The sequence below is a fragment of the Aulonocara sp. 'chitande type north' Nkhata Bay genome, linkage group LG10, assembly GCF_057382095.1.
Source record: "Aulonocara sp. 'chitande type north' Nkhata Bay isolate Kocher_YH1m ecotype deep benthic linkage group LG10, A_spYH_male_GT1.1, whole genome shotgun sequence".
Taxonomy (NCBI): domain Eukaryota; kingdom Metazoa; phylum Chordata; class Actinopteri; order Cichliformes; family Cichlidae; genus Aulonocara; species Aulonocara sp. 'chitande type north' Nkhata Bay.
This window is the reverse complement of record NC_141353.1, coordinates 9582495-9605357: the sequence shown is the minus strand read 5'-3', so window position 1 is coordinate 9605357 and position 22863 is coordinate 9582495. Positions and strand designations below refer to the sequence as shown.

General features: G+C 44.9%; 2 protein-coding genes across 6 annotated transcripts in view; both read left to right on the top strand.

Annotated features, from left to right (window-relative positions):
- The first annotated feature begins 6752 nt into the window (after window positions 1-6752).
- Window positions 6753-22863, top strand: part of LOC147320229 (rap1 GTPase-activating protein 2-like) — a 37160-nt gene continuing 21049 nt past the window's right edge. For 3 of the 5 annotated variants that reach the window (XM_086308021.1, XM_086308020.1, XM_086308019.1), the window contains exons 1-2: window positions 6754-6972; window positions 14942-14977. In XM_086308021.1, the coding sequence (XP_086164147.1) occupies window positions 6929-6972; window positions 14942-14977 (80 nt within the window). In that variant the 5' untranslated portion in view covers window positions 6754-6928. Of the gene's footprint in view, window positions 6973-14941; window positions 14978-18584; window positions 18759-22863 lie in introns of those variants that run through there. The other 2 variants (XR_015131230.1, XM_086308022.1) reach the window with 2 other exon arrangements.
- LOC147320230 (uncharacterized) lies at window positions 15398-16968 on the top strand. Its single transcript, XM_086307581.1, has 3 exons — window positions 15398-15723; window positions 15958-16766; window positions 16898-16968. Exons 1-3 carry the CDS (start codon window positions 15398-15400, stop codon window positions 16966-16968), a joined length of 1206 nt encoding a protein of 401 aa, XP_086163707.1.

Genomic DNA, 22863 nt, shown 5'->3' with positions numbered 1-22863 from the left:
AAGAAGTTCATGAAGTCATTACTAGTTAACGTTAAAGGGATGGTTGGCTCAACAGAGCTCTGACTGTTTGTCAGCCTGGCTACAGAGCTGAAGAGAAACCTGGGGTTGTTCTTATTTTCTTCAATCAGTGATGAATAGTAAGATGTTCTGGCTTTGCGGAGTGCTTTCTTATAAAGCAGCAAACTATTTCTCCAGGCTAAATGATGATCCTCTAAATTTGTGACACGCCATTTCCTCTCCAGCTTACGAGTCATCTGCTTTAGGCTACGTGTTTGAGAATTATACCACGGAGTCAGGTACTTCTGATTAGAGACCTTAGTTTTCACAGGAGCTACAGTATCCAGAGTCGTACGTAGTGAGGAGGTGAAATTATTAACAAGATAATCGACCTCTGTTGGGGTAGCGTTCAGATAGCTGCTCTGCTCTGTGTTGGTACAGGGCATTGAAGATGATAACAGTGGGTGGATTATATTCTTAAACTTAGTTACAGCGCTTTCAGAAAGACATCTACTGTGATAAAGTCTACTCTCCTCTGCTGTGTAATCAATTATTGTAAATGTAAATGTTATCAGGAAATGATCAGACAGGAGAGGGTTTTCAGGAAACACTGTTAAATGTTCAGTTTCTATGCCATATGTTAAAACAAGATCTAGAGTGTGATTAAAGTGGTGGGTGGGTTCTTTTACATTTTGAGAGAAACCAATTGAGTCTAATAACAGATTAAATGCCATGTTGAGGCTGTCATTTTTAGCATCTACATGGATGTTAAAATCACCCACAATAATTATTTTATCTGAGCTCAGAACTAAATTAGATATAAAGTCTGAGAAATCAGACAGAAACTCTGTGTAAGGCCCAGGTGGACGATAGATGATAACAAGTAAGTGTTTCACAGCTGGGGTGGACGAGGCTGAGCATAAGGCTTTCAAATGAATTAAAAGTCTGTCTGGGTCTTTGGTTGATTAATAGGCTGGTGTGAAAAATTGCTGCCACACCTCCCCCTTGGCCTGTGCTTCGAGGTTTCCAATCAGAGGACAGATGGGTTTGGCTGTCAGAGGGATGCTTTACTGAGCTGCAGGTCATGGAAGGGTAATAGAGTTTGACGCTGGAGGATCTTTAGGTAAATATCTCATAAGGCTCATACAAGCTAGGTCCTTTAACTTTTGGTAGCCGTTGAAAGGATACAGTTGTGCAGAGGCGGAGCGTGGCTTACTGGGCTTAAGCCCGGGTTGTTTTGTCAGAAGCCCGGGGTCTTTTGTAGTGTAATTTTTTCATAGTTAGATGCCTGGCTGACAACTGTATAAAACAAAAAGTACACACAATATTCGAAGCACATAGTGCACACTGTGGGAATTTATGACTGTGCGTGAATCCCCCCTGATATTGGTATAATCCGAGCTCAGGCACTAAGCGACTGAGCGAGGGGGCGGGGCAGCTGCTGCCCGTGAGTGCGCTGTTGGAGAAACGGAGCCAGCCATACTAGGAGAGCTTAAGTTTGACCAGGTACCAAAGAAAATCATTTGTACCGTACAAATAATGTAAATATGACGGTGCATCACGAAAGATTGATATCAAACTGATCACTTGACCCATATTACGTTACTTGCTCTTCAAGTGAATCAACAAATGGCGAAATGAAAAGCCGAACAACAACAAAGCTGTTTCTTTAGAGAGTCTCAGCTTACATGTGTTTATTTCATATTCTCAGTTCTTACCCTCCCCGACTAAATCGGTTTCAGTTATGTACTGAAATATAAGAATGGACATTAGAGGCTTCTTTCAAAGAAAAAACTCAGGTAAATGTTATTTTATATATTATGCTTTGTATGTTGTTCAGTATATTTCTATGCAAAACAAGAGGGGTTTCAGTACACAGCAGGATATTCACATTTGTAACCAGATATTTACACTTTAGGGAGAAAACATAAAACATTTTTACTGCACAACATCAATTTAGAGTAAACTTTTGTTTTAGATAAATATTGAAATATATTTTGAATCAGTTAAATGTCAGAATAAAGAGAGACAGAGCTTCTATTTTAATCACTTTGATCAAATGTAGGAGTACATATACACTAAGTTTGTTAATTAATAAGAAAACTCCAGACGATTCCATTCTGAGCTGAAGAAGCTTCTGATTGGTTCGTAGAGTCCATGTGAGTAAACTGGTGGCACAGCTGTGGATGCATATAAGGCAAAACACAGAGCCTGTTTCTGTGACATGGGAACATCAAGAGATGTCAACCAAAACACCAGAAAAAGAATCGTGGAGCTCCATAAGTGTGGCTCAGTTTGAATACAATTTGGTGCCATTTACAAGAAATACAGACAGTTTCTCTCTTTACTCTTAAAGTTAACAAATATGTTTTTATATTTATCTAAAAAATAAACATTTAGTCTGATTTGATGTTACAATTAAAAAAGTGTTTTTATCTGAAGAGTAAATATCTGGTTTCAACTGTAGATTTGATGATTGTCAGCACAGAGAGGGAACAAGAGCAGGTGAGACACACCTGTTAGTCACATGGTTGTTTACCAAAAGTATCACCGTATCACAGGTCCTCATGTATCTCGTACCTCGTGTTTCTTTTTAGGTTTGTTATTTTTCAAATTCTATATTTATTAAGTTCTGCAGCTTGTTTGCACAACAAGACTAAATAATTATATAAACTTTTCTCAATCTAAATATTGTACTTTGGTATTATTAAAAAACAAGTGTAGTGCAGGTCTATGATGGTTTTTAGTGCTGCTATCATCTAGTTCTGATTCTGGTTCTGTCTTGGTTAAGTCCTCAGTAGTCCTGATTTTGAACTGTTGTAGTCCGGTTTTAATTCTGGATCAGTTCTGGGTCTGGTTGAATTGGGGTTTAGTCCTCGTGTCTTGATACAGCCAGACTTTGTTCTGCCTCGCTGCTTAATTAAAAACTAGTCTAAGGTGTCCTGCACATGTGATATATATTTTTCCCTCTATGAAGTCATTCTTTTTTGAACAAAACTCAAAACAGAGCCAATTAATCTTTCAGTCATTTCTAACCCCCCCCCCCCAAGGGGAAAAAAAAATCCCACATGCATACTACCCTTTTGGGCTAAGCCCCGGGTGTTTCAGATGTCTGGCTCCGCCTCTGCAGTTGTGGTATACCAGTGTTCAGAAACACCATTATTACTTTAGTGTTACTTTAACACAAAATCAGGGTTGACCCGGGACAGCTGCTATGAGTCACACTATGCAGGCCTTTTCACATCGGACGCATGCGCTGTGCTCGCCGCTAACTAAGAGCAAAGGATCCAGAATTTGTTGCGCTGGCTGCTGAGCTCTGCTTGTATATCGTTTAGTAGCGGCCGCTCTACGTGTACTAGATCCACCTGATCCTTGTCGTTTCAAAACATGTATCTCTCTGATTTTATCTCCTCTCACGGTTAAGCGATAAGAGACGTGAAAGGGCATTTATTCTTCCATGACCTACAGCTCAAAAGAGCGCCCCTTCGACAGCCAAACCCATCTGTTCTCTGATTGGATATTTAAATTTGTGATTGACATGACATTGACCAATCAGCTGAAAGGAAGAAAAATTGGGTCAAAATTTGTACTTGTAAGTTGAAACTTGAGTGCAGAGTTTCCTCAGTGTGGCCTGCTCCGGCGACTGACTTCAGACTGATGTTAAATGTCCTGCAGGCTCCAAACGCTCAGCGTGTTACCGGCACGGCTCTTCCACGATGACTTTTGCAGCTCATAAATGTTGGTTGTACTTGTATATTTCTTCTTAATACATTTGTTGTGCTGTGTGTGAGATTGTGTCTCTCAAGGGTCATATTATACTGGGTAGATTCATGAAATGAATTGAATTACCTAAGCTACATGCATGACTCCATCATATTCCTCCTTCATCGTGCAAAATGAAAAATATGGTTTTATAAATAGCTTTGTGTGCACAAACTGGTTCCAGCTCTGCAGTGTAAACGGTGCTTTTCATTGGTGGTAATGTGATGTAAATGTATTCAGCTGCTGGAGGGTTTTCATGGAGAATTAAACCTGAGGACTCCAAAATTAGAGGAACCCCTCTGAACGCTGCGCTGCTGCGTCTTCATTTACATTTTGATCTGCGACCTCTGAATCATCGTAGCAGTGACTGAGCTTTTTCTCTTGTTGCCACACAAACGTTCGCTCTACTGTCAGCACGGTAATACATTAACCGCCTTTACACTCGCAGCCTCTGCGTGTGTTTACATGCAGTTTAGCCGGGCTGCACGCATGCATCAGGATCACCGAGGTCAGACGGCCAGAGTCTGACGTCAAAGCATGTTCAGATGAGACACGACAGGTGAATCGGGAGAAGATTGACAAAGATGTCAGCCTGACACGCTCTCAGCTGGTTATGAGCTAAAGAAACAGTTAAATGTGTAAAATGTGCCTTTGCATCACTGCTGGAACATTTTCAGCAGCTCAGCTGGTAACGTTTGCAGAAAGTGCAGTTTAACCCTGTAACACCTACCGTAGAACCAAGTCCGCTAGAGCTTATCTTTATATTTTTACATGCTGTAGTGCCATTTGTGGGAGCATTTCAAGTTACTATACATCAATATAACTGTTATAGCCCAAATTATAATAATATGTATGCATTAAGTGCATAGTAACTACATAAATTGCAAAAAAAAAAAGTGCAATAAACTACAAAAAAATTGAAAATCGTTTTTGTTTTGTTTTTTCCATATATTGCTAGTTAGAGGTTTTTCAGCGGTTTATCCCTCAAAACTGTAAATACAAAAAAGTTGCACAAAATAGTTTCCAACCACGAGAAATTTATTTTGAGTGTCTTCATAGTTTTATTGTTGAGATACACCAATTATATACTGCAGGAAAAACTAAAATAAGTATTATAATGCAAATTTGCAAAAAAAACAAACAAACAGCATGTGCATCAAAATAAACTATTTCCAGCAGTGTGATTTAAGTTCTAAGCATCCCTGAAACGACACAGAAAGTTATAAAGTCAAACATGACTTTTAAGGACATCAGTATAGGCTTATAAGGGCCTTGAAGGTAAAAAACTACATTTTCCGCTGACCGGCTTTAAAGGGTTAAAACCTGTCTGTCCTTTCAGTGATGAGTCAAAGTCTGCTTTAAATCAGGACACACTCTGAGAAGAGTCCAGTTCAGAGTTTTTAGTAATGAAACGAGTATAAGACACTCCTGGGGACTGGTTTCCTGGTCCAATGAGAGCTGTGGGAGTACCATGGGGGAACAACAAGTCATTTACTGTGAAAATAAATAAATAACAGATTCTTATTTTTTTTAAAAACCCTAATGAAATAAGACACCTTAAACAGACAGGCTTGGCTGGACAGACGAACTCAGAGGACAAAGTAAAGCTGTTAATGGAGAATCCGGCCAAACGAGCAGGAAGATACACAAAGCTTAATCCTTCATCTTAGACCAGTGCGATGATCGGAGCAGTTAAAGGTTCACAGATTTTTAACTTGGCTGTCCGCGGCGGCGGAGTCCAAACTTCATATGAACATCGGCACGTGGACTGATTCCCTTTATACAACAGATGCCCTGCTGTCAATGCCAAAGTGCTTTTGAACATTCACTCTGATGGCTGCGTCAGAGAGCAAACTGGGGTTCAGCGTTGGGCGTTCAGGGATCAAACCCCCAACCTTCCAGTTATTAGATGAGCTGCTCTGCCTCCTGACCCACAGACCTGAAGAATCGAGCCTTGTTTCCCCGTTAGCCTGGTCACCACGGCAGGCATGTCCCACTGACAGCTGACAGGCCAGACATTCAGGTCGAGGTTATCGAGAGCCCTCAAAGGGCGTTGGATGGGACAAATGCTCGCACACCTGGAGGGTCAGTGCTCATTTGCACGTATGAGCTCTAGAACTGCCACAGTGTAGGATGGGCCATCAGAGGAACCGTAGCTTTAATGAGCCAGTGTCCGTTTCACTGCGTGCGCGTGGACCTGTGCGGCTGAACCTCTGAGACAAACATGTGGTACTGACAGGAACTGCCCCGAGGCCTCGTCCCAGGCGGACACGCCCAGAACACCCCAACCGGCTCCTTCGGGTTTGACCTGAGCAGTACACAAACATCACAGTGACATCAGGTCGAGTGGACGGCACAGCTGAGCAGCATTGGCTGATGATCCTCCCATGCCAGCCAATCAATAACAGTGGGGCGTGGCTTTCTTTAGTGGGAGGGTCGTAACCTCCAATAAGACATAAGTGTTACGCCTTCAGACTGACGTGAAGGTGTGGATTTGTGTGCAGTAGACAGTGAGTGCAGACTTTCCTACACTGAGTGAATCAACAATGGGAAGAGAAAGTTTCAAAGGTGGTCATTTAGGAACGTGTGCGAGGTTTCCGTGCTGTGTGTGTGTTTGTTAATGTTGGTACGCCTGAAGCCCTCCTGATTAAAAATCCTTCCTCGTTCTTTTTCCTTTGTGATGTTTTCCTAAAACTGATGGATTCACAGATGAGAGTAAAAACTGCCGTCAGCTGCAGCCGTGTTGCATAATAGCAGGTCCCGTAAACCGACACGTGCTTCCATCCATTTATGTCCATTTATTATGGATGATAAGTTTTCAGCTCCTCTCCATCAGGCTGGCAGAGAGCGGGTACTCCCTGTAAACCTCCTCCTGCTATCCCTCTATGTCTCTCTACCCTCGCTCTCTCTCTCTGCTGGCTCTGTGCTGTGAAGTGAAGTGGGAGAGGAAGACGAGAGAGCAGCGTTACCGACAGGAGGAGGAAAAAGGAGAGGGAGGCGGCGGGAGTGTCTGACAGAGAGGAGAGTATTTATAGGAGGAGAGATGAGGAGTTAGAGCGACAGCGGAGGGAGAGGGAGGCAGAGGTACAAAGAGGGAGAGAGAGGGAGGAAAACCCAGACACAATAAGAAGAAAAGAGAGACAAAGAGGAGGAGGGCGAGCGAGGCACCATGCTGAGGAGGAAGAGGAGCGTGTCGTTCGGAGGCTTCGGATGGTAAGAGTGCTCGCCCTTTGATGAATGGCTGAATGGTCTCAGCAGCTCTGTCCGGCACACTTTCTCCGGGTTTTTGAGTTCATCTCCAGCTCGAGCTGCAAGGAATGACATCACACTGACATCATCAGCTGTGAAGTCAAATTGTTACATTCACGTGGAGGGATTGTGAATGTTGTTTAGATCAGGCGAGGGAAGCTGAACGTTAACGAAGTTAAAATGGGACCTTTTTTGAATGGACGTTGGTGGGAAAGTTGTCGGGGCTCTGCGAGTTCGTTCTTTGTGAGCGTGAGACGCTGTTCTGTGTCGTCTGTGTTTCCAGTCGACCGACGGCGAGTTAATCAGCAACTTTCTGCGTTCGGACAAATCCAAAGGACAGTTTAGCTCTGCAGGCGTTTTCTGTCTTCTCGTCAGCTTCATTTGTTCTGCGGCACCAAAGAGGACAGCGTGCTCACACCCAGCACAGCAAACACATAATACATGTCTGTTATCAGCTATGCACCTTCATCCACACAGTGCATGAAGATGCAACATTTTCCTTCTTTAATGAGAAAATCTGATATTCGATGTCCCAGCTGCTTCTTTCTTCTTCTTCTTGTTGGTGGTTTTGTAGTTAAACTCTCAGCTGACGCGTTCCATGTCTTTGACCTCTGCGTGCGATCATCACCTGAAACAAAAAGTGGTCACTCTGAAGGAATCAGGCTTTATAGGATCCAGTTCAAAAAATGGGTCATTTCATCATCAGAGGTCCTGAAGTGAGTGCATGCATGCCTCGTCTGCCCCTCTGCACGCTTCCTGGAATCGGCCAATCAGAGCAGCTTGTTTCAGAGCGGCTAAACTGATGGGCTACAACATTCAAAGCTCCTCTGCCAGAGTCCAAAAATAACAATAAAGTATTTTAAAAGCTGCTTATTTATTTTCTATTTCACAGTTTATACACAAATATATTCACAGCACCTCGTTACTTATTTTAGATTTAAAGAAACAGTGACTGGAAATGTAAAAGTTTCACATGGAGCATTAACCCTTTAGAGCCGGTCGGAGCGGGCACGCTCTGTTTTGCGTAACTATTTTTAAATCCCGGTAGCTCTGCAACCACGTGAGCTAGCGCAATAATTTTTTTTGCATATGAAACCGGAGGAGTTGTACTTACATCTTATGCCATCAGCTTGTCCTCGGTCACAGTTTCCTTCCACATAAAGCTTTGCAAAAACTGCATAAAAAGCTCTTGCAGGAACAAAAACATAATATTCCAGAAACACGCTTTGCCGATCCGGTCAGCTGTTTGTAACACTTCCTACGTTGGAATAGACGTCAGCGCGAAGTTTTGCATGTCCGCCATGACCTGCCCGAAACCGGAAGTGACGTCATTTTTCGCAGAAATGTAGTTTTTTTTTTACCATCAGGGCCTCATGAGCCTATACTGGTGTTTTTAAAAGTCATGTTTGACTTTATGACTTTCTGTGTCTTTTCTGGGATGCTGAGGACTCATATTGCACTGCTGGAAATAGTTAATTTTGATGCACATGCTGCTTTTTTGCAAATTTGCATTATAATATTTATTTTCGTTTTTCCTGCAGTGTATAAAAATTGGTGTAGTTCAAAAATAAAACTATGAAGACACTCAAAATAAATTTCCTGTGGTGGGAAACTATTTTGTGCAACTTTTTTGTATTTACAGTTTTGAGGGATAAGCCTCTTAAATTTCTCTAACTAGAAATATATGTTAAAAAAGCAAAAACGATTTTCAATTTTTTTGTAGTTTATTGCACTTTTTTGCAATTTATGTAATTACTATGCACTTAATGCAGACATATTATTAAAATCTGGGCTATAATGGTTGTATTGATGTATAGCAACTTGAAATGCTCCCAAAAATGGCTCCACGGCATGTAAAAATATAATATAAGCTCTGGCGGACTTGGTTCTATGGTAGGTCTTAAAGGGTTAAAGCTAATGACACAGATCTGGATCCAAAACCCTGAACAGACCTTAAATCACATGCTGGGACCAGAGAAGAGCGTAACCTTGGTTACGACAAATGTGACCCAAAACACATTATATTACATTATATTATAAATAATATTTATATATTATTAATTACATACAAAACAACAAAATATGTATGAAATATTTAAATATTAATAATGAGTTAGAAAGTTTATTATGTAAGTAAAAAGTTTATTATTTACTCAAATTATTTATGTAATATACTTTATAAATTAATTATTTAAGAAATGTTTTATTTATTTATATGTAATGTTTATAAATGTATGTCATGATAAAATATTAAATGTATGTAATAAATGCCTGAAAAAGTCAAATCTTGGCAAAGGCATTTTTTTTAATTATTAGACCACAATAATATAAAAACTTCAACTATTAATCGGTATTATTAAAATAATTATGTATTAAAAACATTATTAATTTATAAATTCTTGAATATCTGTTTAAATAAAAAAAAATCCAAAATGTAAAATGTTATATTATTATTATTTTTATTGGTTTATTGTTATTATTAAATACATCATGGAATTATGGAAACCAAGGTGTGAAACTGGGTGTGGGTACCAAGTTGGTGTCGTAACAGAGGCGCTGGTTTACGACACCAACTGTCTGACATCTATAATCCAGTTTTGAGTTCCCTCCCCAGACGCCTTAACGCCCACTCACATCCTGGGCCATCTGACCTCAGGACATCACATGATAGGGTGGGGCCAGGTTTCACAATGAGCTCACCCGAAACCCTGTCTGATTGTGACCCACACCCAGTTTCACACCGTGGCCCATGTGATTAGGTAGAGGATCATCAGGGGGTCCTTTGTCCCTCTGTGGGGGGAAACTCCCACTAGGTTTATATCTGGGACTCTCCACCATTTGACCTTAGAACTGAAGAAGCTTCTCGGATGAGAGGTGAAACGTCTTCAAGCAACTTAAAGAAGTCCAGACGCTTTTCTTTGCAAGCTCCTTAAACATTAATTAACATTCACATAAGAACTCATGTTTCATTGGTCACTGTTGGTCCTCCATACAGCTGCCTGTGTTTGACACTAAAATGTGAAATATTTACAGGAGAGAATCATTTGTGTCTGTGGGGTTAATGAACGCTGCAGGTCGGAGGAGGAGTGAAGGTCAGAGGGGAAACCAGCAGCAGCTCTGCGTCCTCTCGTCCTCGCCTCAGTGAACCTCAGCCTGAGTCTGTGACCAGAATTCACAGCGAGTGGAAACTCGGACACAAGCTCTTCAATCATTCACCTCCTCCCCTCACACCTCCTCCCCTCACACCTCCTCCCCTCACACCTCCTTCTCGTCTCCGACCTCCCCACCTCAGACCTCCTCTCATTTTACCCCTCGGTGTTTCATCCTTCCTTCTCCTCAGACCTCGGTCTCTCTCCTCCTTCTTTTCTGTTGCTGTTTTCTTTTGTGTCTCCTTGTTTCCTTCCACATCCCCTTCTTTACTTTTATACATCCTTGTTTTGTTTTTCTACTTTCCTTCTCTTCGTCCTTCTTTCCTTGTTTCCTTGCTCTGATTCTGTTTTCATTCATGTGCCTTTATTTCCTTTCACACCTCCTTCTGTCCTTAAAAACTTTTTGTCCTTATTTCCTTTTATGTTTCCTTCTTTCACTCCCTATATACTTCTTCCTTTTCATACTTCCTTGTCCACTTCTGTGTTTCCTGTCCTTCTTCCTTCCTTCCCTGGAGTCTTCTTGCTTCATTGCCTTGTGTCCTTCTATCCCTTCCTTCCAGGTCAAATTAGTTGCTTCCTTCTATGTTTCCTTCCTGTCCTTTCCTTGTGTTTGTCCTTGTTTTCTTTTAGACCTTGTTCTAGTTTCATTCATGTGTCCTTCTTTCCTTCCCTCTATGTTTTCTTTACTTCATTAAATATCTTTTTGGGATTATTCATACTTCCTTATGCCCTTAAATACATTCCTGTGTGCTCATTTCCTTCATATTGCTTCCATATTCCCTTCCCTTGCACACTTTCCTGATTCTGTTGTTATTTCCTCCTATGCTCCCTTGGGTCCTTTCAGACATGTGTCCTTTTCCCCCTTCTTTTCCACCTTCTTTCATTGCTTCCTTGTTTCCTTCGGCGATACCTTTCCTAGTTTTTTTAATAGTTGAATTCCTTCAACACTTTCTCCTCATTTTGTTCTATACCTCCTTCCTTTTGTCCTTTCCTTGCGTTTGTCCTTATATCCTTCCAAACCTTCTTTTCCCTGCAGTGTCCTTCTATACCTCCTTCATGTATGTCACATTCCTTTCATTCATGCATCATTTTTGCTTCCTTCTTTCCTTGTTTACTTCTTTGTTTACCTCCTCCTTTCCATCTGTCCTTGTGGTTTCCTTCCATGCACTCTTGATTCCTCCATCTCTGTTTCTTCATCCTTTTATAGCTCATGATTTCCTTACATAAAAAGAAAAGCTCCTGTCCTTCCCCACCTCCTCCTTTCCTTCCTCTCTGTCTCATCATAATAAAATAACAGATGGTACGCCCTCACAGATTACCTCATGCCTCCTCGTCGTTCCTCTGTCCTCCAGCATTTAGACCAAGACGACTAATAGAGTTGCACTATTAAATAATGCAGGACCGGCCTCGGGCGGCTGCAGGAGCGTTTATATCAAACCCCGGGATGCTCCGCCCATCCTGCTCCACCCTCGTTCTCTCTTTGATGGCTCGACTGTCGCTGTCATCACAAACAGTCACAGGACTCAAACCTGTGGCTGCAGCAGCTGCTGGAGCTTCACCCCGAGACGCCGACATGTTTTATCCTTTATGTGAGGACGCCATGTTGGTTTAACGTGTTAGTTCAGACTTCTAGGTCGCTCTGTTAGCGCTGTTTCCATACTCAGTGTCTGAGAGCGGATAGGTCAAAGGTCACGGCCCAGATGAGCAGTGTGATGGTCAGACTGAAGCGACATCAAAGACATTTTATTGTTCGAGGAGTTTGTAATTATTTTATTTTCAAACAAAGAACTCTAAACGTGACGATTTTAAAGTGCAAAACTCAATAAAAGTGAGAAATCTGCTGAATCATGTTTGTTCACTGAAGCAGGAAATCAGCTGTTTGTGTAACAAACTCATGTTAGTGGGAGTGGAGGGGGGCTGAGTCGCTGCTGCAGCCTCTGCTGGTCGCTGGAGGAAGTGCAGGTTTGAACGATGTCAGCTTTGTTTCCAGGTTGGGTTGGAGGGACGAGTTTGGTTCAGCGCAGTGGTGACAAACAAACACACAAACACACACAAACACGCAAACACACACACGCACACACGCACACAGAGACACGCACACACGCACACAGAGACACGCACACACGCACAAACACTCACACAGGCAACTGTTTCCTGTGCTTTAAAATAAAGCAGCATGCCTGCACTCTCTACTGTCGGCCATCTTTGTGTGTGTGTGTGTGTGTGTGTGTGTGTGTGTGTGTGTGTGTGTGTGTGTGTGTGTGTGTGTGTTGTTGGATGAGTTATTTATGGCCTGTGGGAGTGGAGTTTTCTCAGAGTCATCATACTCAGGCTTTTAAAGTTCTGCTCGACCACACGCTCTCCTCTCCTTTCCTTCTTTCCTCTCCTCCTCTCCTCCACACTTGTCACCTGATCTGTGTCTCCTGTTAACTCTCACTTGTGGTTTTCAGGCTGTTTCCTGTCACAGTGAGGTTGCTAACATCTGTGTCAGGTAGGGCTGGGCTCTATCATACTGTTCATGGTAATACCGGTGTAATGTTGGGCAACGATAGGAAAATGAAATATGGCGATAGAATTTGGGTAAAACGCGCATGCGCAGGGCCTTTGTTTACATACGCACATGGCGGCGACGCAGAATGAGAAGAGCGAGAGTGGATCGTTGAATGAAACAGATGAACCAGAACTGGTTTCTAAAAATGCTGCAGCTTCACTGGTGTGGAACTGGTTTAGCTTTCGTCCGTCAGACACACAACAAAGCACTATTTTTGGTAGCGCATGCTAGCGGGCCGTCGTTATTACCGTGTTGTTTGGAAAATACGGCGCACTTAAAATCATCCTTTGATTTTCTGAAAGTCGACAGAGCCCCTTATAATCCCGAGTGCCTTATGTATGAACTCTGGTTGTGTTACTGACCTGGAAACGATTTTATGTGCACGGCGCTCGAAAATCTGTCACATGTTTCAGTACGACTTTGCTAAGCTACGAAGCCGCACCGCTTGATGGATTGTCGGAGCATTACGGCTATTGTAGGCGGAGCCTCGCGGAGTGATACGTGCTGTGCTTCAACATAATGTTACCGTGTTGTGTGTGTTTAACCTCTTTTTAAGTGTTGTGGATGTTATACATGGTTATGCTGAGGATGTGTCGGCCAGTTTCCAGTGGAAATGCCTTTTGGTTAAACTGTCAGCGAGGAATTTGCACTGTTACATTTTTGTATAACTTTAATGCACATAAAAAAACAGCTGCTTGTTTAACCCTCCTGTTATGTTGCGGGTCAGATTGACCCAGAACAGAAGAGATGTCACATGTCATCTGCATCACTACAGAAAGCGAAAAAAATCTAAATTGACCAGGAACGTAATCAGTGCTCCTTCAAGCCAACATAACAGGAGGGTTAAGTGAAAATACATTGATGGGTTTTTGCACTAATAAAGTTGTGGAGTTGTGTTTTGTCTCATGTCAATTATATCATCAGTTATATCGTTATCGCAAATTTTCAAACGTATATCGTGATAAATATTTTTGGTCATGTCGCCTGCTCTAGTGTCAGAGTCTATCAGTGACGAGCGCTGTGGTGTGTATGACAGATAGACCTGTGTTACAGCATGCATGAGACATGAGCCATGTCTCTGCAGCGTCTGGATGCTTTATCATCAGCACTTCCAAGGACACCGTGTGAGTGAGGTGTGATGCAGGTACTGATGAACAGCGGTTATTTCACACCCTGGGTGGTTTGGACTCCACCCTCCAGTCAGACCTGTGTGTGGTGCTCAGGAGACCGAGCCCGGTGAAAGGGGGCGTGCTCAGCCCAAACAAGTCCCTGGGTCACCCCGCAGTGGGGCAAAGAGAGAGGCTGAGGAGCTCAGCCATTCAGGTCGAACTTATGGAAACGCAGTCGGTGACAGAGAGACAAACGTCCCGTTCTGTCCCTATACGTCACGTCAAAACCTCTGTGCCTCAGGCTACGTCCACACCAGCCCAAATAGATTTGAAAACGCTGTTTTCATCTGAAAACGCTCCGCGTCCACAGTAGCGTTTTCAAAGAGTTGTGCGTCCACATTGAAACGGTCCAAAACACTTACGTTGCAGTCCTGCACATGCGCAAAAGCCAGTGAGGATTAAAGAATTAGAAGGAAAGCAATCTGCAGCACGTACAGACTGATATTAATCTGTAACAGGGCTGTCAAAGCTGAGACCAATCAAAACCACTGCTGTGTAACGCCCTCCGCTGTCTTAGTTTAATTGGTCACATGACTGCATCACACGACTAAAATGCGTCATCGTTTTAGAAAGTCTGCGTGTTCGAGTGTCCACACTGCGACGGGACAGCTCCGTTTTGAAATGTATTTGTTTTTCGAGAGCGTTTCCAAAACGCGGCGTTTTTCCTTGAGGAAAACGCCGCCTCAGTGTGGACGGGAGGCCAAAACGGTGTTTTTAAACAAAACGGCTTAGTGTGGACGTAGCCTCAGGAACCCACTTTCTACCACTGGATGACTTTCTGTGAAGTCATCCAGTGGTTCATGCGTCTGCTGGTTTGTGCTGTTTTATTGCGCTTCAGCCGTCATTACAGAAACACGCCTGATTCGGTGGCGCTGCAGCACTTTAATAAACAGGTTTTATTGCTGTGAACCTCACACCTCACTCAGGTTACTGAGGTTAATAGAGAATGCAGATAGAAATCTCGTCCTCCACCTCGGCAACGTCCTAACGTTCCTGCTGTTATCAGAGCGCGCTCAGTGCACCACATGTTAACGGTGTCTCTCTCTCTCTCTCTCTCTCTGTAGGATTGATAAGTCTACAGTCAGCACTCTGAGAGCTCGGTGAGTAACAACCCTGAATCACACGAAGACCGCACTCAAGTTGTTTCACTGCCAGAAATAATATCTGTTCTCTGGAGAACAGCTTGTTATCTGCAGCTTCTTCCTTTTAAAGGGCCAATCTGCTCATAGAGGATGGTTCCTTATTGTGCCGGTCCATTAAACCAAGCTCTGGAACCGGCTCTGGTCCGGTCACTTTACACAGCTGCTCAGCAAAAAGCAGTGAAACCCCTCGGTGGTGCCCAGAGTCAGCATCAGGCCATAAACCGAAGCTGTCAATGAAACCAGTTGTGCTCACTTCAGCCAGATGTGCTCCTTTATATTTAGTCCATTGTGTTTGCTCGTCCACCCCGTGCAAATGAAGCCCTGCTTCCTGCTTCCTCCATCCATGGATCCAGACCTGCACCTGTAGGCCCAGGAGGGATGGTGGGTTCAGGTCAGGATCCATGGATGGACGGATCATGGTTTAAAGGATCTGGTGACTTTGTTGAAGCTTCTGATGATCCTCATGGTTCTGATGGTCCTGATGGTTCTGATGATCCTGATGGTTCTGATGATCCCGATGGTCCTGATGGTTCTGATAGTCCTGATTGTTCTGATGGTCCTGATGGTCCTGATGGTTCTGATGGTCCTGATTGTTCTGATGATCCGGATGATCCTGATGGTTCTGATGGTTCTGATGATCCTGATGGTTCTGATGGTCCTGATGGTTCTGATGATCCCGATGGTCCTGATGGTCCTGATGGTCCTGATTGTTCTGATGATCCTGATGGTTCTGATTGTTCTGATGGTCCTGATGGTTCTGATGGTTCTGATGATCCTGATGGTTTTGATGGTCCTGATGGTCCTGATGGTTCTGATGGTCCTGATGGTTCTCATGGTTCTGATGGTCCTGATGATCCTGATGGTCCTGATGATCCTGATGGTTCTGATGGTCCTGATTGTTCTGATGATCCTGATGGTCCTGATGGTTCTCATGGTTTTGATGGTTCTGATGGTCCTGATAGTTCTGATGATCCTGATGATCCTGATGGTTCTGATGGTCCTGATGGTCCTGATAGTTCTGATGATCCTGATGATCCTGATGGTTCTGATGGTTCTGATTGTTCTGATGGTCCTGATGGTTCTGATGGTTCTGATGATCCTGATGATCCTGATGGTCCTGATGGTTCTGATGGTTCTGATGATCCTGATGATCCTGATGGTTCTGATGGTTTTGATGGTTCTGATGGTCCTGATGGTTCTGATGGTTCTGATGATCCTGATGATCCTGATGGTTCTGATGGTTTTGATGGTTCTGATGGTCCTGATAGTTCTGATGATCCTGATGATCCTGATGGTTCTGATGGTCCTGATGGTCCTGATAGTTCTGATGATCCTGATGGTTCTGATGGTCCTGATAGTTCTGATGATCCTGATGATCCTGATGGTTCTGATGGTCCTGATGGTCCTGATAGTTCTGATGATCCTGATGATCCTGATGGTTCTGATGGTCCTGATGGTTCTGATTGTTCTGATGGTCCTGATGGTTCTGATGGTTCTGATGATCCTGATGATCCTGATGGTTCTGATGGTTTTGATGGTTCTGATGGTCCTGATAGTTCTGATGATCCTGATGGTTCTGATGGTCCTGATGGTCCTGATAGTTCTGATGATCCTGATGATCCTGATTGTTCTGATGGTTCTGATGGTCCTGATGGTTTAATTAGACTGACAAACTGCGGCGCACAGATCTGCGGCGGTTTGACGCAGATCCACACGAGCTGTTGTTACAGACACAAGAAGACTCCAGGTGAGATTCAGGCGACTGCTGTTGCCCACAGAGAGGATCGAGCACACAACCTGGAGGCGAGCGAGACGCTAACAGATGCTGATTATGGATTTAATGAGCTCAAAACATTTCTAACTGCTGTTTGTATGCAGACAAATATTTCCAGTATGAAAAGGAAGCGCCGCTCAGCTCATGCAGGATTTACAGGAGGAAATCGATATGAGCTGGTTTCAAAGGTGAAGCAGATTACTGTGAACAAAAGAAGCAATTATACTGTTCTTAATGAGCCAAATATTGAGAACTGTGGAAATGCTGATAAGGACGCTGCGTTTATGCTCCTCTGCTTATTTCTTTCATCAGTTTGATCTGTTTTTGAACATTTAGCAGGAACAAGGATGAAAAAGTGAAATCCTTGTGCTGACGTGCTGGAGCCTCCACATCTGTGTAGCCTGCATGTCCACTTAAACTTGCTTTTTTAAAAACCTGTGACATCCGTCAACTAGAAGTTTGAAGACTAAAGTCAGGCTGACTGCTGCTTTACTCCAAAGCTTGTCAAACAAAACTTTGACCTGGAAGCTTTAAAGAGACGTTTGTTTGGGTGCGTTCGCACGTCACACCGCAGAGTCCGGAGCACAACACGGAGCACGTTGGAAGCTCTTTGTCTTCCTGTGAGCCTAAAGACTGATCTGATTTCAGCTGGAAGATGAAGATGCTCTCTGCGGTGGAGCGGAAGGATGAGTGCTGGGAGCTGCAGTCGCTCGCTGCTCCCGACTGAGCCCGAAACCTGAGAGAGAGGGCAGGTCACAGGTTTGATCCCAGGTGTCAGTCTGCAGCGCGGCCACACAGCGAGTTGGAGAGGATCATGGGACATGTTCCACAGGTGACGCTCGCCGTTACAACCGACAAGTGAGTGATATTACAGAGCAGCCATAAAAGCACATGGTGCAATCAGGCCTCCGTAAACGGGATCGTTACCATCGGGCGGTGTGTGCGTGACTCATGCATGAGCAGTCACACCAAGTCTGCACGCTCACTTCACATGCATGCCTCGTTTTGGCTGCTTCACTTTGCACATCGTACACCTGAAGAACGAGCACGTAGCTTAAACGCCAGAAATGTGCGGACAGCTCTCGTAACGCACGTCTTTAATAATCCAATAACACGCACTGCCTGTAAGTCCTTCGTCAGAGGTCTTCCTCCCGTGTGTCTGCCCACATGTGGCCCGCTGTGCGTCTGTGGGGAAGGTGACCGCGTGTCCGACAGCTGTTTTCCCTCCAGCAGGTTCGCACTTCAACGTCCACACGTGCTGCTCGTCACCCCGAGAAGCTCATTGGTTGGTTGGGTGGTGTGGATCGTCTTCCTGCAGAGGCGCGGTGTCTGTGTGTGAGCTGCTTCATCACCTCCGCCTCATTCTTGGCCTGTTAGTACAGTAACCTCACAGAAGCCATGTTATTTGTCACATGATGTCATTAAAAAGTTACGTAGTGTGAAATTATCTCTAAGCTGTCAACATGTTTATTTCCGCTGGAGCCTCTGCTGGACGCCAGAGGAACTGCAGCGTGTGGCTGTGCCTTTACTGAGTGCAGGTAATCTGCGATGTAAACTACTCTAGGATGAAGTGAGTGTGACAGGAAGCTGACGGTAGTGATGGCGAGTGTTTGTAACGCTCACCTGCACAGAGACGCTTTAAGGTCATCGGGATTTCACTTCAGGCTGAACGTGCTGAAGCTCAGAGCCTGATGAGGGGGAGAGATGTGCAAACATTCACGGTCCGGACTCAAACTCCACCACATCCAGTTAGAGCATCCTCCCCTCCGCCCCTCCCCCCTCCCCTCCCCGCCATCCTCCATCTGCTACTGGCTCTCTCGCTCGCTCTCTCTGAAAGATTAAGGCGCTATAAGCTTAATGGACCCTGACGTTACAGGAGAGAGAGAGGGGAGGGCTGCTGGTGTGTGAGAGCTGAGTGAGATGCTCAGTAACCGTCGGCAACGCAACAATGCCACACGACCACTGGTGAGTCTGGCAGTCCCTCCATCTGCATGTGTGTGTGTGTGTTGCCTTGTTTTTGCTGTTTTCATTTACAATGCGATCATGTGACTCCGTAGTCTCAGCTCTGAGGTGTTCAGGTGTTCACTGAAGTGTTGGTCCAGTTTACGTTTACACGTGTAAATTACTGATGACAGACACTCCTCGCTCAACGATCAAACTCTGGAGTTTTCTGTGAGGACGGTTTGCAGAAACGCAAAGAACGGCGGCGCCGATTGGACGCTTTCAGCCAGGAAACTGAACATCTGTGCAGCTGCACGCTGACAGCTGCAAGACAAACAACAACGAGGAAGATTTTCTCAAGTCTCGACTTAGTGAAGAAAACCTCCTCATACTCACTCAGCACCAATTATAGCTCACACACACACACACACACACACACACACACACACACACACACACACACACACACTGGGAAATGTGAGCTGCAGAGAAATGTGTGTGTGTGTGTTACACACCAGACCGTCTGTCTACAAACAGGAGCCAGCAGTGCTGCTCGTGTCCTACTGTCGTTTCTGTTTGTGATGCTGTTGTTGTTGTTTGTCTCTGTGCCGTCTCCGTGGCGACTCAGTTTCATCCGTGTGAAAGACAAAGGCGCAGAGCGCCGTGGCTGCAGGGGAGGAGAGCGCACGTTTCTAAAAAGTCAGTCTTATTGTTTCGTGAATTGCCTGCAGCTCTGAGCGAAGCGTGGCGAGTTACACAGCGGCAGAGTACGGCCTCATCGGCGCCCCCTGCATGCAGTAGTGTTCACTGCAGACACAAAGGGAGGAGCCATCGTTTCAAAGTGCATGACGTTTAATACGTTCATATCTCGTGCTGACAGCGACGGTATATTATGTCGTCTGGAACAGGAAGTTGATGCGAGCTGCTGACTCTGTTTCAGCCTGGTGAGGGCGTATTCGCTCCCTGATGGGTCGTATGACTCACAAAAACTAACAGAGGCTGCCTCAGGGTCACCCATCTACACCACAGCTGCTGTGAGCGTACGCTGTCATGTGCTTTGAGCAACTAGCTCTGTTTGAGTAAACTAGCAAAGTGCCGCAGCATTTTTTTAGCTTAGCCTTCTGTTTGTGTTTGTTCTGCTTCCTGTTTTATTTTGGGAATTGCTCTTCCTGTTGCTGTTTTTCCTTTTTTGGATTTTCAGCTCCACCTTTATCGTTTCCACCTGTGCTCCACTCCCACCTGTGTCTCTTGATCACTCCATCCTCACACCCACAGAAAATGTGCCATTTTGGGACAAAGTTTCTCCATGAACGCTAAAGCCCACGGCGAGGTGCTTCCAACTGAGCTTACACAAAGAAGCAGATAAAAATCATTTATTTCAAATAACACAGTCAGCACCCCTGCTGTGTTTTGCGGGAAACCCCGTTTCTCGCACGCTCCTGCGTTTCTGACTGATCAGTCGAGTCTCATTCCCGAAAGCTGCTCGGACACATTTAAGCGTTTTGGTGTCATACGCGGCAGGTCTGTGGTTCTTCAGCTGTCAGCGAGCCACACGTCGACCGAGTCTCTGGGTCAGAGCAGACGTTTGTGCTGCTCCTGGCAGGTTCTCCAAAGTGGAACTGATCCTGGGTGGGAAGCAGGACACGAAGGGGATCAGTGGGTGTGGACCAATCAAAGGCCTCGGAGACCAAACTGGTTGTAATGATCACAAGGACGTGAAAGGTGTGATCCGAGCTGAAGCTGCTGTTCTAACACAAAGAAACAGGAGTGAAAGCGTGGATATTCACACAGTCATGACCACGAAGCCGCCGCCGCCATCCTCACTGTTTTATTTTTAATGAAGCTGGAATGTTTCACTTCGTTTCATTTTAAAGGTTCAAACTGGGATGGGCCCTCCTGTTGGAGAAACTCGAGGGTTGAATTTAAATTTTAATGAAGAGCTTTGATGTTCGTCTGAAACCCAGCGAGCCTCCTGGCTGTGGGAAACGTGACAAAATCCATTTTTCATGACTGCAGAGAATCACCTGTACAGGTGGATGTGTCACACTATGCCCCCGGTTTATGAGCAGTAACTGGTGCGCAGCTCGCCGTGACGCGGCCGTGAGGACGAGCTCTGTTCACATGCAGACCCTGATGTCACATTTAACACGTGCACTGTGTTCACAGCTGGTCCTGTTGGCTGCAGTTCCCCCAGGGGGCGCTCTCAGAGAGTCCTGAATGGGCAGCATGCTGACATGGATCAACTCTTCTGTCCTTCAGCTTCTCCAAATTCGTAGACTCCTCCGAATGCAGCCGACAAATGCGTCCTCCTTTTCCCCGAATTTGAAGGATGGGTCGGGTGTGTCCTTCGTGGCCCACCATATCCCAGAATTCATAGCGCGGCCCAGCCAAACTCCAGTTTCCAACAATGGCGGCCGCTACTAAGTTTTTAATATTACTCTTATTACCTTTTCTGGGTCACAAAATAAACTTTTAACATATTTTCAGGCGAGAAAGTAGCTGTGTAAACATCAAATATCTGCTCGGTTTATCAAGATATCGCATATTTGCAAAAGTGCTTCGACGTTTTCGGAGGCGTCTGCTACCCACCAGCTCGACAGCTAGCCGGGAGCTCGAGGGTTACTGAAGCCGCAGAGAACGGCACAACTCCCGGCACATCATTTTCAGATCACCGCGGACTTTTAAGTCACTTAGACAACCTAAAAATGTTATTGTTGGGCTTTTTTCAGTGTTTTATTTGTTCGTGAGTAAATCGGTTTGGCTGAGATTAAAGTTATTAGATTAGATAAACCGCCTTCGCGGTCTACGTGGGCCGGGTCCTCAGGAATTTGGACACCCTACTGTCTCGAGGATAAACAGAAGAAAAACATTTAGCCAAAAATAGAGCCCCCTTTATTCTGTTTTTAAAAGTTTCCAGTATTTGAATAAACCCACGCGCCCAGAGTGAGGGGCCTGTGGCGGCCATCTTTGACTGACAGAAAACTCAACACTGGAACCATTGAACATTTAAAGAGCCGAGCCTTCGAGGGGAACTGTTTTAGTGCCGGACTCGGCCTGCGCTCCTCCAGAAAACGTGCCGCAGGCGTCAGAGTGTCAGGAGCCTGCTGTTTGAGTCTGGGGCCCTGGTGCATTGTGGGAATGGCTCAGAGGGACGTGTTGACATCAGTGTGTGTGTGTTGGATGAAGGTGATGTTATTGGCTGTGACGTTCAGTCATCAGCGCAGATAACGAGCCAGCTGAGAGTCGAGTTAAACTGGTTTTATTTTAAAAGTGAAGCTCGGGGGTCTTTAACACACGCACACTCTCGTGCCGTCTCGCTGCAGCGCTGTGGACGTCGTGTACCTCACACACCTTCTCTGACCTTTTCTCTCTCTGCAGGCTTCATGTTCTCGGTTCTCGTTGACCTTTGTTTTCCTTCCTGGTCGCTCTGAGCGCTCCCCGAGGAGCCAGATTTGGGTCGGTGTTGTAGACGAGCAGCAGAAGATGCAAACAGAAATGTGAGGCGACTCGAAGCTTCTTAAAACAAGCTGCAGTTTTTAGCGGTGGTGCTGCTGTAGTCTGATGAAAACAAACTCTAACATTTTCACCCAGACGATGAATTAAACATCTGTCTAAACTGCCTCCAGTGGACATAAGAGGAACTGCAGTTCCTGTGGTCAATAAGCACTCGTGTGCCTCTGTAGGCTGAAGCTTCCTCTGAGGACCCCGGACTGACTGAAGTCTCCCATCATTGTTCATGGAAGCCCTGAATGAGGCTCTCACAGAGCTTTAGACCACATGGCTGATGTTCTCTGATTGCTGATTGGATGCTGTTCAACGTTCTGCTCGTGTGTTCACTGAACCTCTGCAGAAACGCGCTGTGATGAATCAGATCTGCTTTAATCCACAGTCACTGCGAGGAATCAGCCGCTGACCTAATTACAGTGAAACAAAGAAAGAAGAGTACATCTAACTGGTGTTTGGAGCAGGAGGAAGAGGAGGCGGTGTTAATCACGTGTTGGAGCGCCTCAGGTTTTACTGCTGCACAGGTCCATCAGCCTTCTGAATGACCGTGAAACACCAAGTGTACCTAAAATAGTGGCGTGGACAGACGGGGAGATGCATTTCCTCCTCTGATGACTGTGTTTGA

Coding starts and splice junctions, on each gene's coding strand:
- LOC147320230 (XM_086307581.1), top strand. CDS start 15,398: ATGGTGGGTTCAGGTCAGGATCCATGGATGGACGGATCATGGTTTAAA. Junction 15,724..15,957: donor CCTGATGGTCCTGATGGTCC/TGATTGTTCTGA, acceptor TTCTCATGGTTT/TGATGGTTCTGATGGTCCTG. Junction 16,767..16,897: donor CAGACACAAGAAGACTCCAG/GTGAGATTCAGG, acceptor GTTTGTATGCAG/ACAAATATTTCCAGTATGAA.